The sequence below is a fragment of the Dasypus novemcinctus genome, chromosome 1, assembly GCF_030445035.2.
Source record: "Dasypus novemcinctus isolate mDasNov1 chromosome 1, mDasNov1.1.hap2, whole genome shotgun sequence".
Taxonomy (NCBI): domain Eukaryota; kingdom Metazoa; phylum Chordata; class Mammalia; order Cingulata; family Dasypodidae; genus Dasypus; species Dasypus novemcinctus.
The window spans coordinates 208376011-208396737 of record NC_080673.1 but is presented as its reverse complement, the minus strand read 5'-3'; the positions used below and the strand labels follow the sequence as shown (position 1 = coordinate 208396737).

The 20727-nt window shown below is 70.2% G+C and overlaps 1 protein-coding gene across 5 annotated transcripts in view; it reads right to left on the bottom strand.

Annotated features, from left to right (window-relative positions):
* Nucleotides 1-20408, bottom strand: part of CTBP1 (C-terminal binding protein 1) — a 33779-nt gene extending 13371 nt beyond the window's left edge. For 2 of the 5 annotated variants that reach the window (XM_058301793.2, XM_058301802.2), the window contains exons 1-3: nt 18185-19022; nt 7659-7813; nt 24-168 (exon numbers count right to left, since the gene is read on the bottom strand). In XM_058301793.2, the coding sequence (XP_058157776.1) occupies nt 24-168; nt 7659-7813; nt 18185-18329 (445 nt within the window). In that variant the 5' untranslated portion in view covers nt 18330-19022. Of the gene's footprint in view, nt 1-23; nt 169-7658; nt 7814-18184; nt 19023-19285; nt 19598-20254 lie in introns of those variants that run through there. The other 3 variants (XM_071217660.1, XM_071217661.1, XM_058301807.1) reach the window with 3 other exon arrangements.
* Nucleotides 20409-20727: the final 319 nt, after the last annotated feature.

The window sequence follows — 20727 nt, the reverse complement described above, 5'->3', positions numbered from 1 at the left end:
AAGGCGCACGCGGAGCGCCTTACCTAAGTCGCCTGCCGACTTGATGTCGATGTTGTCAAAGCCGCTGCCGATCCGGACGATGATGCGGAGCGCTTTGAACTTCTCCAGGTCTTCCCGCGTCAGGGTGATGGTGTGGTACATGAGTGCGCCCACGGCTTCGTTCAGGACCTGGGAGGGACGCAGAGGGCGGCCGTGACCCATCGCACAGCCCGGAGGGTGTCCACGGCAGCCCCACGTGGAAGGAACCAGCCCACCTGGGAGGGGCCACATGGAGAGGCCACGGACCCAGGAAGCGGCCACGGGCTCCAGGGACAGGCCACGGACCCAGGGAGAGGCCACAGACCCCAGGAAGAGGCCACTGGACCTGGAGGAGAGGCCACAGGCCCAGGGAGAGGCCACAGGTACCAGGGAGAGGCCAGACCCCAAGAGGTCACGGACCCAGGGAGAGGGACCGTGGGGGGAGGGGCCCTAGAAAGAGGCCGCAGGCGCTCACCCGGCCCAGGCCCCTGGCTGGGCAGCCTCCCGACCAGCCCTCCTCCTGCACACACGGGGCCGCCCACGGGCGCCAGGGCACACACAGGGCTGCTGGTCAGTGGCTGCCTTGAGGGGCGCGGGGGATGCAGCCAGCTCAGGACCCAAGGCTCAGCCTCCTCGAGGTCCCGCCTCACAGTGGGCCACATGTGGTCAGCCCGCAGGACTGAGGAGGCGCCACCACCCGGGGACACGTGGCCGCACATACACATCCACGTGTCCACCCACGCATTTGCCTGTGTCCACCCACACACACACGTGTCCACCCACACACACACGTGTCCACCCGCACACCACTCCTACAGACCACAAAAGGAACTGGCACGCTCCCGAGGCCCCAGCAGGCTGGCTGCGGGTCGGATAGGGGAGGGGGCTGGAGGCTGCGCGTCCAGATGGCGGCACCCAGGGTCCCCGCGTGGGCACAGCCCTCCCAGCTCAGCTCCTCCCTCGTCCTGTCTTCAAGAGGCCTGGGGACTGGGGCCAGGGCAGGGGGCCTGCTGGGCCCACCGAGGGGGCGGCAGGCAGCTCTACGCACGGGCGGTCCCCTCGGCGTGGCTCTCCCTGACCACTAAGAGGCCAGAGGACGGGAGCTCCGCTCCAGCGCAGGCCCGTGTGGCTGCTGCGTGGCTCTGTGCTGCCGGGAGGCGAGGCTGTGGTCACTCCTGCCTCCTCCTGGACGCTCAGGGACCCGGCGGGAGCGGCCCCCGCCACTCAGGCCCCTCAGGCCCCGGGGTGAGACCACGCTCCGCCAGCGCAACTGGAGGCCTGGCGGCCCCCTCCGCCTGCCTGTCCCCTCCGTGGCTCGTGTCCCCAGCCAGCGCCCCAGGAGTCGGGGCCACGTCCACACCCGGCCGGGAGCCTGCAGCCTGGGCCCGCAGCTCTGGCTGGGAAGGCGCCAGCACACCCCCATCTAGGGTCCTGGGCACAGGCCTCGGCCGTCTCACCCTGCGGCCGTGGCGGGCAGGGGGGAGCAGGCGGCTGCGCCAGACGCCCGAGTCACACCCCGTCTCCCGCCTGCTGGGGGACGCCCGCGGCTGGCGAGGACGGCAAGGGAAGCGGCCTCTGTAAGACACCTCAGCTGGGCTCGCAGGCCCGGGTGCTCGCGCTGAGCCCAGGCCGGCAGCACAGGACGGGCCGTGTGGCCGCAGGGCCCCTGCCCGCTGCCCTCAGGGGCCGCACACACGGAGGGGCTCCCAGCAACGCCCATCCAGCAACCTTGAAATGTTCAGGCTCAGCATCCGACCCGACACGTGTCATGCAGCGACGTGTCACCATTCAGGTGGCACGTGAGCCCTAAGTCTCCACACTAACCACGTCTCAAACTCCGTGCAACAGTCGCTGCGAACTGGGGCAGACCACGACTATGCTGATCCCAGATCCTAGGTGAGGAAGGGCGACGGCTGTACTGATCCCGAGTCCTAGGTGAGGGAGGCTGATGGCTGTGCTGATCCTGGATCCCAGCTCGAGGAAGGCTGATGACCATGCTGATCCTGGATCTTGGTAGGCCGACGGCTGTGCTGATCCTGGATCCCAGCTCGAGGGAGGCCAGTGGCTGTGCTGATCCCAGGTCTCCAGTCAGGAAGACCAACAAATGGGTGTGCACAGTGTGCTGGACCACGAGATGCCACACTTGAGCTGACGCCAAGGCCTGCACATCTGAGAGCCTGGGCTTTGAGCCAACACAGACAGCGATAGGAGCGCGTGCTCTGCATGTGGGAAGTGGCGCATGCGGCCTCAGGGCCTGCAGGGACACTGGAAGCCTCCCATTGCTACCCCCTCTCCCAGTGATGACTGAACCTCCCCTTCCATTGGACCCGGCCACCCCATCTCTTCCAGGCCTTGGGGCCTGGCCTCCCTCCACTTCCTGCTAGTTGGAGTAAAACCGGACAACGGCTATCGGGACGACGCTGGCCACGGCAGGCCACAGCAGGCAGCTGAGCAGCAGGCAGAGGGGGCCTGGGCTCCGGGCCCCGCAGTGCCAGGCCAGCCTGGACTTCCACGATGGTCCTAGGCGGGGGCAGGCCAGCCCCCCGTACGCCACGAGTCCACTGGACGAGGCTGTGCGGGCACAGACCTCAGCGCCTGCAGCCAGGGCAGCCAGGAGGCTGCATGCAAGACATGGCCTGAGCGGCAAGAGCCGGGCGAGGCACGGAGTGGGTGTAGCAGTGAGCGAGGCGCCCGGGACCAAGGGCAGAGCGGGCCAGGAGCGAGGACGCTCGTGGAGGCCTCATACCCAGTGGGGGGCGGGAGGCAGCGGGCACCAGGGGAGGGGGCACAGGAGGTGGGGACGGAGGCAGAGGATGAGGGAGACGAGACTGGGGACAGCAGGGCCAGGGCCAACGTGGGGGTGGGGGGGGCAGGCGGAGGAGGAGACGGGGGGTGCAGGCGTGGGGACGGGGAGCCAGGATGGGAGGGGCCAGAAGAGCAGGCAGTGGGGTGCAGCGGGTGGCGGTGCTGCGGGGCCCCTGCCAGGCCGTCTGGAGGAGGGCCGTGGGGTCCCTCGTGCCGGCCACCCGCCTCCCAGCAGAGCTCGCCTTCCCACCCGGCCTCAGGCCAAGCCAACTCCTCGGCTGGCCGCTCCTGCTGCTGGGGGGCTCGGGCCACCCCGGGCAGGGCCAGTGTGACGGACCCTCGCCCGTGTCTATGCTCGTTTGTTCCCCTGCGGTGAATTCCTAGGAACGGAAGCCAGAGGGTCCAGCGGAGACCCCGTGGTGGCTCAGCAGCGACAGCCCAGCGGCCCCAGCAGCACAACGCGCGTTCTGACAGGCGTCTCCACGCGAGCCCGGGGCACGTCCTGGTCCGTCACTCCCTCCTCCTCCTGTCTGCACGGGCGTCTGCTTACAACGGACACCAGCCACGTGCACACCTCAGAACAGAGGCCCTGCCGCCCCGCGCCCCAGAGGGCGTGTACTCCGCTACGGGACAGCGCACGCATGCGCAGGGGGCCAAGCGGGCCCCCGCAGCTGCCCCAACCAGCTTCCTGGCTCACCCTCCCTGCGGCTCCCCCGTTTTCCCCTCTTGGTTGCAAAGTGGCCACTCCGCCCCCAGGTATCTCATCAGCCTCCCAGGAGCCATCCACTGTGTGGCCAGGCCAGTGACTTACCCCCACTCTGCTCCAGTTCCCCAGCTCAGGACTGGGGCGGGCTTGGTGCTGCCTGGCTGGAGACAGCCCGTGACGCCCCCCGCGGCAGCAGAGTGGGGTCCAGCTGCTCAGCACGGCACAGGCCGGTGTGCCCCGGCCATGCCATCCTGCCCCCATCCAGGGCCGTCCAGCTTCTCTCCAGGCAGCCACGCACGGTGCGGGTGCCCGGGCACGGCCCGCCGTCGTCTTGGAGGGAAGTGCTTTCTGTACGTAACCATGTTCTCCCATTTTCTTACCCTCCTAGGTCCACAGGCGAAGGCACATTCAGGGTGACAGAAGGGACACACCCGCCACAGCTTCCAGATGCTTCCGTGCTTCTCTACCGCAAACAGTCCCGTGCAGGCCCAGCGCAGGAGGCGCGCTGAGAAGTCTGCACGCTTCAACTTTTCACAGAAACTGCCAAAGTCCCACCCAAACAGACGGCGCCTGCTGCTCCTGCCACCCAGCACCCTCTCCTCTGCGTGTGAGCCTGGGGCCCGTGGGGACACCCCTATTTGGAGGCCCCGTCCCCCGTGTGGGGATCTGCTGCTTTCTGTTGCCTGGGAGACCGAGATGCCGGGCCTCGGGCTCCTCCGCTGCAGACACCGGCCTGGCCTCCCGCCGGGCTGACGCCTTCGGCCTCCCGTGCCGCGTCGCATCTGCCACTCGCCCAAGTTGGCCTTTCCCTCCAGGTGCCGTTTTCCGTGTCGGGACCCCTCGGGACTCCCTCTGGTCCTGCAGGCATCGGCCTAAACGTGGCCCTGGCCGGCGCCCATGTGTGCGCAGTGGGAGAGGCCGCCCGTTCTCCACTCGGGGCCCGAGTGCCCGGGACCCGCAGTCAAGCCCCCCTTGCCGTGTGCGCAGGCCCCCGCGGGCAGCTCCAGGTCCTGGACCTGCCCGGATGGAGCACGGCTCCGCTGCGGTGACCCCGAGCGCGAGGCTGCCCCGACACAGAGGGCGGCCCTGCAGCACCCACAGCGAGCTGCTGTCTTCCCCTCGGCGCTCCTGCCCGCAGTCCTGAGCGCGACCGCAGCGCAGAGGCGAAGCCGGCCCCAGGCGCCAGCCTGGACGGCGCCCCGCCTCCTGGCACTCACGGCCCCTCGCTTGGTGGCCGCCTCGCCCTGCCGGGCGCGTCTCCCAGGACCTCCCCGAGAAGAGCAGCTGAGGCTGGCTCCCACGGCTCTGCCGCCCTCCGCGCTGCGCCCAGGCCCCTGCAGCGGGCACGGCCATGTATCTTCCCGTCCACTGACGAGCCACTCGTGTTTCCTTGACTTCTGCGCTGACCGCCGTTCCTCTCGCTGTACCGTCTCAGTGTCGTTTTATTACGTTGTCTCTCTCAGAAACAAAACCAGCCGGCATGCTGTTTTGGCCTCACCTTCTAGAACAGCACAGAACGTAGCCTGTTCACATTTGCTACCAGACCTGGTAGGTCGGTTCTGACCTCACCGCGTCTCACCTGCCGCCGTGTTTTCTCACGGCTGGCGTTCCGGGAACTTCCTCCTCCTGCCTCCTCCACGGCCTCTGGCTTTGTGGTCCTGGTAGACGGGGGCGGTCACCTGGTGGTGTTCGGTCCTAACAGCGTGGTTCGCCGAGGCGGCCGCGGAGCCGTGTGTGCTGTGAGGAGCAGCAGCGAGGCCAGGCGAGCCACACCCCACTGCCCCGGGCGACATCCCACCGGCCGGGGCTCCCTTGGCCCCCGCCTCACCCCCACACTGATCTGCTCCACCTCGTTGCGCCGTCTCGGGCGTTCTGTAAAGATGTCGTGCCACGCCACCTGGGGCGGTTCCTGTCCCGGGAGAACCCCCGGCCTGCCTCGCACTCACGCCCGGTCCACCGAGCACGTGCGCGGTTCAGTCACGCGCCCACGAGGACACCTGCGGACACGTGGAGCTGACCAACACCTGCGGGCAGCTCCTGCCGGACGCAGGTGCTCGCCTCTCCAGGGCGACGCGGGAGGGCGCTTGCGTCCTGCGGCAGAGCCCCCGCTACCTTCACCTGAGGTCTTCACTTCTCCCCTGCTCCGAGGACACCTCGGCTGGCGCAGGATTCGGGGCCGACAGCGCCCCGCAGCGCCCAGGAACAGCCCCTGCCGCTGCTGCCGAGCTTTGGGGGCGAGCGCCATGGTCGGGCACGCAGCGCCGCCCCGCACACAGACCCCCTTTCCTTGGCTGCTCTCAAGATGCTTCTCTGTCTTGAACGTTAGGAGTCTGATTTGTCCTGGACGTTCAAGTGGGTTTATCCTGACTGGGGCTCACTCAGCTCAGGCTCCGCAGCTCGTGCTCTCACCAAACTCGGGGTGTTTCCGGCCAAGTTCTCCCAGTAATTCTCCAGCCCCGGGCTCCCTGCCCTCTGCCTCCAGGACATGACACAAAGCTCGGGTCCTCTGTGGTGGCCCCCAGGCCCCCGGAGCCCCAGTGCGTGTGTGTTCATCATGCTGGCCACTGAGTCCATCCGCTGAGCTTTTTATTTCAGTTTCCAGCTCTAAAGTTGCCATGGGGTCTTTCTTCATATCTTCTTTTTTTTTTTTTTTGCTGAGGCATGTCTGCGATTGCTCACTGCAGCAAACCTTCCCCGCTGCTCTGAACTTCCGCCTGCCGACTCGCACCCCGCGCCTCGAGCACCCTGCCACCCAGGGCTGCATCTCCCCAGGGTCCTCTTCCACTTGGCGCGAACTCCTCCCAAGACCCTGGCGCTCCCAGGCCATGGCCTCGCACTCTGCACATCAGCAACTCCAGGCTTGGCTGGCGTCCTGAGGCCGCGGCCCACGGGGGCGGGTCAGGGCCCCTCCGTCCTCCTCCAAGGCCGACGAGCCGCCCCGCGCTCCCCACAGCCGGGCCTCACGGGGCAGGGCAGGGTCCCCAGGGAGCCCAGCTTCCCACTCCGTCCTTGCCGGGGGCGGGGGCACGGTTTCCCCGCTGTCGGGGCGTGGCAGAGCAGTCCGTCCTCTCCTGGCGCCCTGACTGGAGGGAACGAGCGTCCGCTGGGGCTTTTCTCCATGTCGGCTGCCAGGATTCCTGCAGCCTCCACGCACCCCGGGAGCACTGAGAACCCACCCCCCAGGCCCGGAGCGGGGCGGCCTGGGGCGGCAGGCGTGGGGCGCAGCCGTGTCTCGGCACGTCCTCCCGCCTGGCGAGGCCGCCCGGTCCTGCCTCAGGTGGCCGCCGCAGCAGAGCTCGGCCTCTCCGCCGGCTCCTGCAGAGTGGGGACACCGCGGTCCAGGCCTGAAACCTTCCACCGCCCCGGCCCAGGCCTCTGCTCGCGGCCCATGATGGGCCCCACTCAGCACGCCGCCAGTGCTTTCCAGGAGACGGTTTTTTCTTAATTTCATCCTGCTGGCTTAGGTGTTTTTATTCGAAAATTGCTCTGAATTAGCAGACGTAACGACGTTAACCTGTTTTCCACCAAGAGGAAAAGTCCTCTAAGTCTCCAAAGCAAGAAGCTGATGTGGCTCAAGATGAGCGCCCACCTCCCACACGGGAGGTCTCGGGTTCAGTTCCTGGTACCTCCTAAAGAAGACAAACAAGGAGCAGACAATGAGCAAAGACAACGAGCAGATGAAAAAACAAGTGAGCAGCGAGTGGATGCGGTTCGAGCAGTTGAGTGCCCGCCTCCCACACAGGAGGTCCAGGTTCGGTTCCCCGTGTCTCCTGAAGAAAAATCAGACCACGGCCAAAAACAACGAGCAGAAACAACAAGCAAACGGACAAGTGAGCCATCTTGACGGGGGCTCTCCAAGGCAAGCATGGAGCCGCGAAAGCGGTCCTTGAGCTCGGGTTGGGGGGAGGTCTCCCGTGACGGCCCAGGCCTCCCAGAGCGCTGGCTGCGCGGCGTCCGGGCCGCACTCCAGTCCAGGAGCCACGAGCCGGGGGACGGTCGGTGAGAACGAAGAACGACGGCGGACAGCAGGAGGGGAGCGGGCCTCCTCCCCCAGCGCCGGCCGGTGGATGACAGCTCGGCCGCGAGCACTGAGCCCCCGCTGCTGCGCGCCCGGCCCCCGCGCACCCACCTTCTCGTGGATCTCCTGCGTGGACTGCGCGTCGCAGAAGGCCACGGTGGCGACGTCCTTCAGGATGGGCATCTCCACGGTGCAGTCCCGGCCGTCGAGCAGCGCCACCAGGGGCCGGGGGTGCAGCGGCCCGTTCATGATCGGGGGTCGCACGCCTGCAACGACACGCGAGACGCTCAGCCCGCGCCCTGCGCCCCGCTGCGGTCCACGCGGCCGGCCTGGGGGACGTCCCAGGCCCCGTGGAAGTCACGTGAGCATTCTCAGAAAACAAACAGGAGGTGCTGCATCGCCACCTCCCGGGGAGGGGCACAGAGACCCCGGGGGGAGCCTGGGTGAGGAGGGCGTCCTGGGCGGCGGTCCCGGGCGGGGAAGCCCCCCCACAGTCCCTCCAGGCGCCCCTCCACGTCGCTGGTGCCAAGTCATGCAGGTGACAGCGCCCTCAGCGTCACGTTCTCCCGCGCCCAAAGCTGCAGCGGTGGCCGGGACCCCTGCAGCGCCCGAGAGCTCCGCCCCAACACCTTCGGGCGCCTGTCTCCCCCGGCAGGTTTTAAAGCCCAAGGAACAGCGGGAACACGGGAAGGCGGACGCTCGCAGAAGCACCGGCAGCCCTGAGCTTCCCGAGAGCGGACGCCGCAAGTGCGACACGACCACGCCCCTGACGCGCTGCGCAGGCCGCCGCGACCCCAGCCCCAGGTGCTGAGGCAGGGCCTGCCCACCCCTTGCCAAGACTCCCCGAGACCCTTCCACCCAGCACGCAAGCGGGAGGTGCCCCAGAACCAGTGCCCACGCGCAGCACGGGGGCGTCGAGGGCGGCTCGGGGCCAGGTGTGGCAGGTGGGGCCACAGCACGCTGTCGCCGCGGGCAGGTGGGTGCACGGGCGGCAGAGCGGGCCGCTCAAGGAACAGCATCCTCCCTGGGGCGCGGCCAGGTGTGTGCGTGCAGGACAAACCAGACCAAGGTAGGGCCGCGCCGCAAATGAGCAGCAGCGGTCTGCGACATTGAGCTACGTGCCTCCCGGCCCAGGAGGGGACACAGAGCCGGCCGCGCGGTCCGCACAGCGGTCCGCAGACAGCCTCACGCCCCAGCCCTGGGAGGAAGACCCAGTCCCATGCCGGCTCCTGCTCGTGTGGCGGGCGGCCGAGCGCAGCCCTCCGCGGCGGTCTGGGCTCTGCAGGACTGACCGCCGCAGGCCACCTCCCGCGCTCACGCTCATGATCCCACATGCGGCGCACCCTCGCCAGGACCGATGCCCCAGGATGTGCAGGCCCAGCTGCCCCGGATAGCAGAGCCAGCAAGATGTGCCGCAGGGCCGCGCTCACCCACGGCCTGCAGGACGCACCTCTGCTTGGAAACTCCACGGCTCAGCGCGCAGGGCTCGCCCTCACCCGCCCGCAGCGCACCACACGCCAGCAGCGTTCCCACCAGGAGGCCGTGCGCTTGCTCTCCGTGCTGCACAGCGCCTGACCGGGACCCACCGGGGCTCAGGGCGTTAGGATGGGGAAGAGGACAGCGCGCGAAACTGCTGCCACGGCGGGCCGCAGCCATCGACTCGGGGGCCGGGGACGGCGGGGGGGAGGGGGGGGAACAGGGCTCCGGGAAACTGTCTGTGCCAGATGCCCAGCAGCCCCCAGCACCTGCCCCTGGCTGCCCCCAGCGCCCACGCCCACCCCAGTGCCCTGGCTGCCCTGGCGCTTGCACCCAGCACCCTAGCTGCCCCCCCCCGCACCCACGCCCGCCCTGCGCCCTGGCTGCCCCCGGCGCCCACGCCCGCCCTGCCTGCCCCCGGCGCCCACGCCCGCCCCACGCCCTGCCTGCCCCCGGCGCTCCTGCTCCTGCTCCTGCGGCCGGCCTGGAGCCACACCTGGAGGGCCCTGGTGACACCACCGCGTCGCGCAGTAAGGAGCCTCGGCACTGGCCCTCAGCCCAGGGCTGCTCTGCCGACGCTGCGCGCTGCAGACGCCACAACGTGGGGGACACGCAGCCGAGCACTGCCCTGCGCCGGCCTCCCAGCTCGGCTGGAACCGCTGTGGACGCTGCGCCCCCCCGCTGCAGGCCAGCTCAGCACATCCACCCCAGCCTTGGGCGGGAACTGCGCGCGGTGCACAGGCCGTGAGAACCATGACGCCAGGTGGGGAGCGGGCTGCGGCCCACGGCCCACAGGGCAGGGGGAGGACGTGCCGCTCGCACAGACGCTGCCCCCAACACGCAGCCTGGAAGGGGCCGGGGCTGCAGGCGAGGCCCCCGCCTCCCCGAGAAGGGAGTGGGCCTCAGCACTGCACGAGCCGCACGCCCGGACGCGATGCCTGCCGTGTACCCCGCAAAGGGGGGTTCGACCCGCTCTCAGCTCGGGGAGCCCCCCGACCTGGCGTTCCCAGGGCCCGCTCGGCTCCCACGACCGCGGGTGCGAGTGCGAGTGCGCCGAGCCGCCTGTCTTCAGGGCGCCCGGGCAGACCCGCGTCCCGGCACCGGTCCTGAGCACCATGGCCTTGGCGTTCGCACCAAAGCGTACACTTCTCATCCGCTGCGACCTGCCGCCCACGTCAGGCTCAAGACTTGACTAAAAATCAAACACAAGAGACACATTAAGGTGCCATCAGGACCCGGCCAGGACTCCAGGAGTCACAAGTGTGACTTCGCCACACCTCGGGCCTGTACGCGGCCGCGGGCTACCAAGAGGCAGGCCCCGCAAGGCGCCGGCAGATTGGGCCTGAGACCCCACACGGCAGGACCATGCGCACAACAGCAGACGGGACCACGGCCGTCCCTCCCAGGAGCCACCGGGGCCACGCGCGGGCCGAGCACCAGGGCAGCGGCGAAGGCGCTCGCTGACGCCACGGGGGCTTCCTGGACCACGAGGGCCAGGGCTCTGCGCCCACCAGCCCGTCCACGTGTGGGGACCCCGACGCACGTCACGCACCACGTGACCATCACAGCGCCCGAGGCCCCACAAAACCCGCAAGGCTCGGGGGCAGCCTGGGTCTCCCCGCAAACCTGCTCAGGCCACTGAGGCGGGGTGACACGCAAAGAACATTCCAGGCCCTCAGGACTCAGGGGCCTTTGGCTGCAGCAAACCATGCGACCGTCGCCCGGGCCGCGCCCTCAGAGGGCGTCCTCTGCCCACGCGAGGCCAGACCAGCCCAGCCCAGGACCCCCCGGCCCCTGCGGCAGGCTGGAGGCAGAGCCTGCCCTCCGCTGAGGGAGCGCCGTGCACGGCCTGTAAAGGGACGGCTGCAGGTGCTGGGTCTGGAGCACGAGCGGCCGCCAGGTCAGAGGCAGCACCCTGGCTGGCCGCAGCGGCTGAGCTGGGCCTTGGAGGCTGGAGCGGGGCTTCCTGCAGGGCCAGGCCCCAGCACAGCCCCGGGCAGGGTCCACGAGGCCACGGCCAGCGGCCGACACCCCAGGCGCCTTGCAGGCGTCGGCCCGCGCAGGGCAAGAGCCGGCAGTGTCCGGCCACAGCTGAGGGCATGGAGGCTGGGTGGGCGCACCCAGGGACAGTCCGACCCCGCTGCTGCCCGCGGGAAGGGCATGCCTGGGGCGGTGGGAGCGGCCCCCAGCTCCCACGGCTCCACGGCCACCTGGCTAGGCAGGAACAGGACGCCTCAGACCCCACAGCCCCGCTCCCTACAGCCGCGGACCCGCGTTCTCCCGCCTCCCCGAGTGCGCAGGTCGGCCGAGAGCTTTCAGCAAACGCGGCCGGGGAGCCTGCGTGGAGACAGCGGCCGGCCAGCTGAGGGGCGGCGCACAGAGCCCACCAGGGCCTGCCAGGGCCCACGCCAGGCGCGCCCGACCACGGAGGCACAGAGGGTGCAGGATGGCGCACAGTGCAGCGGCAGCGGCCCCTCAGGCTAACTTCCTGCACGCCCACCACATGGGCTGGACAAGCCTGGCCCTGTGCACGCAGCCCCCCGGGAGGCCCCGGGCACACTCATACTCGGACACACGCATGGATGCACACACACTCAGGTGCACACACATCCACACGTGTGCTCAAGTGCACGTGCACACTCGTACTCAAGCATACACACGCACACACATGCTCGGGTGCACACACGTCCTCGGGCACACACATACATGCTCAGCTGCACACGCGTACTTGGGCACACACGTACACGTACATACTCAGATACACGCACACGCTCACACTCGGGCACACATGTACATGCACACGCTCAGGTACACCCACACCCATACATGCACTCAGGTACACACATACACACGTGCTCAGGTGCACGCACACGCTTTATTCAGGCACATGCACACTCCTACTTGGGCACACACACACATCCACATGCTCGGGTGCAGGCGCACATCCACAGACACGTCCTCAGGTGCACACACACAGGTGCACAGTCACGCCCTTGGGCACACACACCCACTACCACATTACACACAGGCTGATGCACAAGACACCCATATGCTCACACACAAGCACACACTCAGGTGCCCAGGAGCACATGCACACTCGGGTACACACGTATACATGCACAGCCACTCTGCACATGATGCACATACAAAACACGCTCGCATGCATGAGCTCACATGCACACTTGCTCTCACAAATATGCACGTGCACCCACTCATGCATGTACTCACGCTCATGTACAAGATACAAGCACACCTGGGTGCACACTCACACATGCACACATGCACAAACTCACACGCACCCAGAGGCGCCTGCTGCAGCTGTGACCTCGCAGCACCGGCGTTTAGAGAACGGCCTGGAGAGGAAGCGGGCTGCATGGCCGAGGCCTGCAGGGCGTGCTCGGGGCCGGGGGGCTCAGTGGACAGCAGGGCCAGTGCTGCTGAGCTGGGCTAGGCTGCGCGGGCCTGTGGGTGGGTGGGGGGCTCCAAACCAGCCCAGACTCGGTGCCGAGAACACGGGCCCTGGCGCGCCAGGGAGGGACAGGGCTGAAGCAGCCGTGGCGGGCGGCCGGAGCGCCGGTGCCTCTGCTTCCTCCGGGCTGACGGCTGACCACGCTGGCAGGGGTGCAGGGAAGGGGGGGGCCGGGGCCACCATCCTGGTCACCGCGATGGGCTGTGTGGGAAGGGACCGGCAGCCCGTGGATGCCGGGGCCTGGGCTCTGCGGAGAGCGGGCGGGCGTGGCCTGCGGGGACACCGGGACCACTGCAGAGGGCCCCACCCCGGTGGAAACCCACCCGAGCACATGCCAGCAGCCGCCCTGGGGGGTCCGTCCTGGGGGTGCCTGCCCAGGACCGCGTGGCTCTCACGTGGCTCTGAAGGGGCTCGGGCACCTTGCCGCCCACAGGGCTTGCTCAGCCTGCGAGCACGTCCATGCCACACCCGGCACCACGGGCCTGTCTGGTCTTACCATCTGGACGGCAGTGGGACCACGACGCTTTCCAGAAGCTTCCAGCCCAGTGAGCAACAGACACTCCCGGGATGAAAACACCGTCATCAGCAGCTTGCCCAAAAGACACCGCGAGACCCTCGAGTGCAGAACGACACCCGAGCGGGACGGGGACGCGTGCCGGCCAGGCCACAACAAACCGGGCAGCGTGGCTGTGAGGTCGGGCACACAGCCGCCCGGCAGTCGGTCCCACCACCCAGACACTTCCATCACAGCCCGCGGCAGCCCACAGAGCGCGGGAGCGAGCGCGGGAGCCTGCACACAGCCCTGGAGCCCGTCCCGCTCCTCGCTTCACGCCAGGCCCGGGGGTGGCTCTGGGATGCAGGGCGGGCGAGGCAGCCAAAGCTGCCACGGCCACCGCGTCCACGCCGCCCGAGGGCGCCAAGTCACAGTGTCCAGGATGCACGCAAACCGAAAGGTGGCAGAGGAGGTGGGGCAGCACGGGCTCTTCTACCACCCGCAGCCGTGCCCATGGAACCAGGCGCGCCACAGACGCCTGCTCACGGGGCGCACACGCCTGCTCACGGGGCGCACACGCCTGCCCGCACGCCTGCTCGTGGGACACACACACCTGCTCATGGGGCGCACACGCCTGCTCACAGGGCGCACACGTCTGCCCACATGCCTGCTCATGGGGCACACACGCCTGCTCACGGGGCGCACACATCTGCCCACACGCCTGCTCACGGGGCACACACGCCTGCCCGTGAGGCACACACGTCTGCCCACACACCTGCTCACAGGACGCACACGCCTGCTCACGGGGCGCACTCAAAGGCCCCTGGACTGCAGCACACCTTGCGCACAAAACGCACGTGAAAGGAGAGGGCGACACAAGGAGCTGGTGACAACAGCCAAGGCCCACGCACCCCATTGGGTGGGAGGCTTCAATGGGAAAACGGCGTGGGTACCCCAGAACTCACAACCATTCCTGTAAGTCTTTTGCTCTGAAACAAAAAGTTTAAAGGACACGGGGGCAAGGCAAGGGGCAGCCAGTGCGGGCCCTGGAACCGCCTCCCCGCAGCTGGCGCCCGGAGCCCCCTCGCTAGTCACTGCTGCCCGGCTCGGCCCTGCTCAGGCCCTCCGGCCGGCCTGCAGCTCCCGTGGCAGCGCGTGACCCCACACCACGCACCCCAGCACCCTTGGCCTCCGCCCCCCCCACCCCACAGGCAGCGCCAAGTGTTCCCACGTCCCATCCAGGGCACCGTGGCGCCCTCGCCACCCAGCCCTGCACCCACAGCCGGGCGGCCCCCTCCTGCGCTTGGCCCCCTCCCCCCTCCCCCCTCTCCTCTCCTCTCCCCCCTCCCACCCCACCCCCGACACTGCACTCAGCCAGGTCCTTCAGGTCCTCTCTCTCCACTCTCTCCCCCACCCCACTGAGGGTCCCGCCTGCCCACTGCCCATCCCTCGCCCTGTTAAAGAATAAGCACCAGCCTGGCAGTCTCCAGGTACAGGGCCGCCCCGCGGCTCGTCTCCCACCCACGTGGGCTCGGCAGGCTGCACGGCAGGAGCGGTCCACCTCCTCACTGCAAGCACAGACGCTGGCCCGGGGGCCGCCTCGGCCTCGCAGGATGCACGATGGCCAGGGGACCCCGGGCACGGAAAAGGCCAGGCGCCCTGTCGGGGCGAGCGCAGGGGCCAAGGGCGGGTCCGGGGGTAGACACTCAAGCCGCACGGAGCCAGCACCGTACTAGGCCGTCGTCGCCATCAGAGGCACGCACAGTGTGCTGGCTGCCAGCCCGAGGGCCGCTCCCCATGCGGTGGGTGCTGGGTGGAAGCGCGGCCGAAGCCGTCCCTCATGTGCCAGCGGGCTTCCACGTGCACGTGGACATGCACAAGCTGCCCATGTCATGGTACTTTAGGCTGCCGCACGCTCGTCGGGGCATGGAGGTGAGCTCCTCAGGCTACAACGCACGGCTGCCCGCCGGGGCACCCAGCCGGCCTGGACGTCTGCAGGACGCTGCGTCTCGCCAGGTGCCCGCGCTGCAGCACCCCATCCCCGCCGCCCCTCCTGCAGTACCGCCCTGGGGGGTGCCCCCAGGGCACAAGGCCAGGACACCCTCAGAGCAGGATGCTGGCCGCCCAGGAGGGCTCCGGCTTGCAGAAAAGGAAGCCCCCGCTCCTGGGAAACCCTCAGGGTCCCTGCGCCCACCCGGAGCCCCCTGAGCGGGCAGCCGGTCCACCCCATGCCGGGGCTTCCTGCGCTATCGGCGCTGCGGGTACCAGGCCCGGCTGCGAGGGTGCCCCCGGCCCGTGACGCAGCCCCCCTCGCCGAACCTGGGGTGCTGGGACGGCGGCGCTTCCCGAGACCCGTGAGCACGGCGGGGACAGGCGCACGCACCCCAAGAACAGCACACCCGGAGACAGCCGCTTCCTCACCGCACACCGAGCGCGCGTGCCGAGCGTGCAGGCGGGGAGGGGCGCTGTGGACCTTGCTCGTGGCGGCCCGGCTGGACCTGCGCAGGCGCGGCACGCTCTGCTGTGCCCGTGGCGGCCTGGGGCCTGCTGGCACTGGAGCTCTGCGCCGGGCTCTCGGCTGCCGTGCCCAGCAGGGCTGGCTGAGCAACGGGGCTCCGTCTCAAGCAGGAGCGCCCCGAGGTGGCTGCCTGGCCCGGGGGGCAGGGCTCTCCTTGCACCGCCGTCCCTCAGGTGCCCGCCGTGACCAGCTGCCCCAAGAGGGGTCCTCAGCAGCAGTGCATGGCGGCAGCCAGAGGCTTCACGGGGCCCTGCAGGCCGCTGAGCCCACAAGCAGCGGGAAGGGCAGGGAGAGGGCCCTTTGCAGAGCACGCTGACCCCGCGGAAGGCGCTCGCCCCTCAGGGCTGCAGGCTGCTCCTGGGAAGTCAGGGCCGCGTTCCCGTGGCCGCGTTCCCGGGGGCTCCTCCAGCAGACGCCGCTGACCTCCCGCCACCAACGTCCAGGGGGCGGGCAGAGGCAGGTGGCAGCCCAGGCCCCGAGGCCCATGAGCCGCTGCAGCCACGCTCTGCCTGCCTTACTGCTGTGTCCTCAGGCAAGAAGGGGCTCAAAGCCAAACCTGTGCACGGATGGAGGAAGGGGCTGGCTGCAGGCGAAGGCGGGGGCTCCAGAGCCCTGCAGGGGCTGCGGGGTGCGGGCAAAGCAGGCCCAGCGGCCAGGCCCGGGCAGAGAGAGGTGACCACGGAGGAGGGCGGGCAGGCAGGGGCCGGGCCACATGCCCCAGTGTCCCACAGGCCCCCAGGCGGCCAGGATGAAGGCGCGTGCCTGAAGGTGGCAGGGAAGTGCAAGGGGGCCAAGAGAGCAACAGAGAGCCAGAGCCGGCAGGTCCAGCCCAGGAGAGCACAGCGCAGGCCTCCCACCCCACCCATCCAACTGTGTGCAGGGCAGGGGCCCAGGCAGCTGAGCCCAGCGCCCGCAGCTGAGCGTGGTGCCCGCAGCAGTGCCCGACGCCCGCAGCTAAGCCCAGCGCCCACGGCAGTGCCCGGCGCCGGCGGCAGTGCCCGGCGCCCGTGGCTGAGCCCGGTGCCCGCGGCAGTGCCCGGCGCCCGTGGCTGAGACTGGCGCCCGCGGCAGAACCCAAGCCCGCAGCTCAGCCCAGTGCCCCAATGCCCGTGGCAGAGCCCAGCGCCCGTGGCAGCACCAGCGCCCACAGCAGTGCTCTGGGGCAAGGCAAGGAGCCCAGACAGCACTGCAGCCTGCACACGTGCGGGTCCCGAGGTGCAGGTCCGGAGGTGCCGCCAGGAGCTGGCTGTGCGACACCATACCAGATTTGGTCTGCTCCAAAACCCACAGGAAGGCGGGAGACCCTGGGGGGGAGATGCTGTGGGGGGATGCTGGGGGAGGGAGGTTGCGGGGGGAGATGCTGGGGTGGAGACCACTGGGGGACACTGCTGGAAGGTCTCTTTAAGCCCGGTTCTTTTTCAAATGTTTTCATACAAACGACAAAGTTGTCACTCTTGAGAGGTTCACAGGACCAGCTAGAAAACGCTGCAGAAGGTGCGGTGCCGGGAGCAGGCGAGAAAGGGGGCCAGAACACCCCCAAGACTCCAGGCGGAAGCGGAGGGAAACGGGGTGCGTGGCTGAGGCCTCTCCAGACTGCGCCCCAGCCCTGACCTTCCCCTCCGGGCAGGGCCCCTGGAAGACTAATCTCGCTTGCTTCTCCACGGGAAGGTGACTTTGCCCGCGCACCCACAGCCCTGGGGTTCCGCTTCCCCCCGGAGGCGGGGCCCCGCTGGCAGGCTCAGCGGATCCCAGGCGGGCCAGGCCGGGCAGCCCGCCAGGGAAAGTTCTAGCCTCGGGCCCTGCCGGCTCAGGTGCCGCCTTCCCCTCCCACAAGCCGCCTCAGCCCTAGGGATCTCCTGGCCCGACCTCCAGCGGCCGCGGGGGAAGGGGCGGGGGTGGGGGCGCCCACGGTCCAGGGCCCAGCAGGGCAGGCCGGGGGTGGCTCCAGGCCGTCTGGCCCCGCCGCACCCCGGAAGCGCCCTCCCGTGGAGGCCGAGCACACGCGCCCCGGGGCCGGAGGCGCTGCAAGATGGCCACGCGGGCGCCCCAGGAGGAGGGCGAGGCGCGGGGTGCGCCCGGGGAGGTGCGGGGGGCGGCGGGGCGGGCAGCTGCCGGCGCCCGTGGACACCGAGGGGCAGGAACACCTGGAGGCGCCCGCGCCACAGACGAGGGCCCGGGCGGCGCGCACGGCGAGGGCTCCCGGGCCGCCCGCAGCTCGCACGCAGGGACGCGCAGCCCCGACGCGGGCCGGTGCCGGCACCGCGCGCTCCGCCCTGCGCCCGCGGGCCAGAGGCGCATTAGTTCTGCCACTGGGAAGCCATGGACAGAAGGGCCAAAGCGCAGCGGCGCGCCCCGAGGACAGGGGCGCCCGCAGCCCCAGGGACGCACCGCCCGCCTCCCCCGAGGCTGCCACCACCACCGCACGCCCAGGGCCGGCGCGGGGAGCAGGGAGCGAGGCCGGCCAGGCGCCGCGGGCTGCTCCGACCCCCTCGGCAGGGCGCAGGCCGCGTTGAGAAGCGAGGGCGCCGTCCTTGCTCCCAGCGGCTTTCGTGCTTGTACATGAAACACCACGGCTCGTTAGGAACTCAAACTTCCCCGACCCGGCGGGGCAGCGGTTGTGGCAGGAGGGTCACACGTCACACACATGTGGCAGCAAGCAAAAGAAGGCCAATCTAACTGACCAGGCGGGGCCAGGTGGGCCGCAGGAGGGGCAGGTTGGAGCAAGCAATCCATGGCTGGAAGCGAGGGCGGTGGGTCGCAGGCCGGGGCCGGGGGCTCTGCTGGGCCTGGGGCCTGCTGGTCCTGGTCCTGGGCCTGGGGTCTCATGGGAGAGTGGGCCCGGATCTGGGAGTCTGGGGGCCTGAAGACCCCAGGAGCCGAGCCACAGGGTCGCTTGGGGCCCCGGTCTAGGGGTCTGGCAGGGCCAGGCAGCAGGACGGCAGCCGAGGTCTGGGGGTGTGATGGGCCTGGGGCCTGCTGGGCCGGGTCTGGGGGTCTGGTGGGCCTGGGGCCTGCTGGGCCTGGTCTGGGGGTCTGGTGGGCCTGGGGCCTGCTGGGCCGGGTCTGGGGGTCTCGTGGGCCTGGGGCCTGCTGGGCCGGGTCTGGGGGTCTCGTGGGCCTGGGGCCTGCTGGGCCGGGTCTGGGGGTCTGGTGGGCCTGGGGCCTGCTGGGCCGGGTCTGGGGGTCTCGTGGGCCTGGGGCCTGCTGGGCCGGGTCTGGGGGTCTCGTGGGCCTGGGGCCTGCTGGGCCGGGTCTGGGGGTCTCGTGGGCCTGGGGCCTGCTGGGCCGGGTCTGGGGGTCTCGTGGGCCTGGGGCCTGCTGGGCCGGGTCTGGGGGTCTCGTGGGCCTGGGGCCTGCTGGGCCGGGTCTGGGGGTCTCGTGGGCCTGGGGCCTCCTGGGCCGGGTCTGGGGGCCTGATGATCCTGGGGCTGAGAGGCCTGGGTCGAGGGGGGTCGAGGTGCCAGGCCTGGGGGTCCCACGGCCCCGGCCCCGCCCGGGTGGCCCCAGCCGCCGCGCCGGCCCGTGGGCCTCTTTGTGTCACCTGCGCCGGCCCGGCCGGGCGTGACGGCGACGCCGCGCACGCGCACTCGGCCGCCCGCGCGCCCGCGCGGCCCCGGCCCCGCCCCCGGCCGCCGGCGGCGCGCGGGCCGCCGGGCGCGCACGCGCACTCGCACACAAAGCGGCGCCCCGCGCGCGCTCGGCCCGCCCCCGCGCCCGCGCCTCCCGCCGGCTCCCCGCCCCCGCCGCCGCCCCCGCGGCCGGAAGCGCGCGGCCCCGCTCACCGAGAGGCAGGCCCTTGTTGAGCAAGTGCGAGCTGCCCATTGAGAGGCGGCGGCCGCGGCCCCACGATGCGGCGCGCTCCGCCGAGCCCGGCGCTGGGCGGCCTCCGCCGTCCGCCGCTCCCGCCGCCTGCGCCCGGGCCGCCGAGCCGACCGCGCCGCGCCGAGCAGCCGCCTCCGAGCGGGCGGGGACGCGAGCGGCGGCGCGCGGCGGGGGCGGGGCTTCCGCGGCCGGATTAATCTCCTGTTTCCAGGCGCGGACGCCGCGCCGGACGGACGCGGGCGGCTGCAGGGCGCGCCCGCCGGCCCCGCCCCGGCCTGGGCCGCCCCCCGGGCCGCGACGCGCGCAGCGCGGAGGCGCCGCGCGGGGCCGGGGGCGGCGTCGCGGCCCGCGGGGAGGGCGGAGCCCGCAGCCGGGGCTCCTCGGACCCCGTCTCCCCGCGCCGCGGGCGGACGCCGGGGCCTCGAGTGCCGAGGAGGGCCGGGGGCCGCCCGCAGCCCTGGGCGGGGGCGCGGGAGCGTGGGCCGGGGTGCGGGGCGAGGCGCGCCCTGCCCAGGCCGGGCCCTGCGCGCCCCTGCCCCGGGGCCCCGCGGCGTCGAGCGGCCTGGTGCGTAGGTCAGGAGCTACGGGCTCGCACTTGGGCTCGCGCGGGCGCGCACGGGCGCGGGGGGCTCGCCCGACTGCCCCTCCCGGCCCCGCGGCGCGCCTCGGCTCGCCCGGCGCTCGGCCCTTCCGGGAGGCCCGGCTCGGCCCTCGAGGAGCCCGGGCTTCCGGGACCCCCGCGCGGGCCCCTCCCCGGCGCCGTCCTGGGCGGGGCACACGCCCCCGGGTCCCTCCTGGCGCCCCCCCCCGCCCTCGCCCCCACCCCCGCGGCCCGGGGGGACCCGCCCTCCTGCCTCCCGCCTCCCCCGCCGCCACGTCCAGCGTCCGCACGGTCCAGCCCTCTCGAAACACAAACCCGTGGCAGTCACCTGCTCACAGGCCGCGAGAGCCGGGGCCGCCACGGCCGCACCTGCCTCCCGCCGCTCCGCCGTCCAGGCTCGCCTTCAGCCCGTCCCGCCGGGGCCCGCCGCCGGGCACTCCAACGGCACCTGGCGAGTTGCAGGGACTTATCCTAGAACGAATGAGTAGAAGCTAAATATATTTATTTTTAAAACCTATCAGGAGCGGATGTGGCTGCAGTGGTTGAGTGCCCGCCTCCCATATGGGAGGCCCCAGGTCCAATCACCGGCCCCGTAACTCAAAATAAGAAAAAGAAAAAACACAAAACTTATGAATGAACTAGAAGTTACATTAGAAAACGCTGTCCCATTCACAGTGCCACTAAAATATCTCTGCAGGCCTTTTTAGATGTGAAGGATCTATTTTAAAAGACCATAAACCTTATTGAAAAGTAAAGGTCCATGTCATAGTCCTGAATTGGAAATGTGAGTTATTGTCAGGA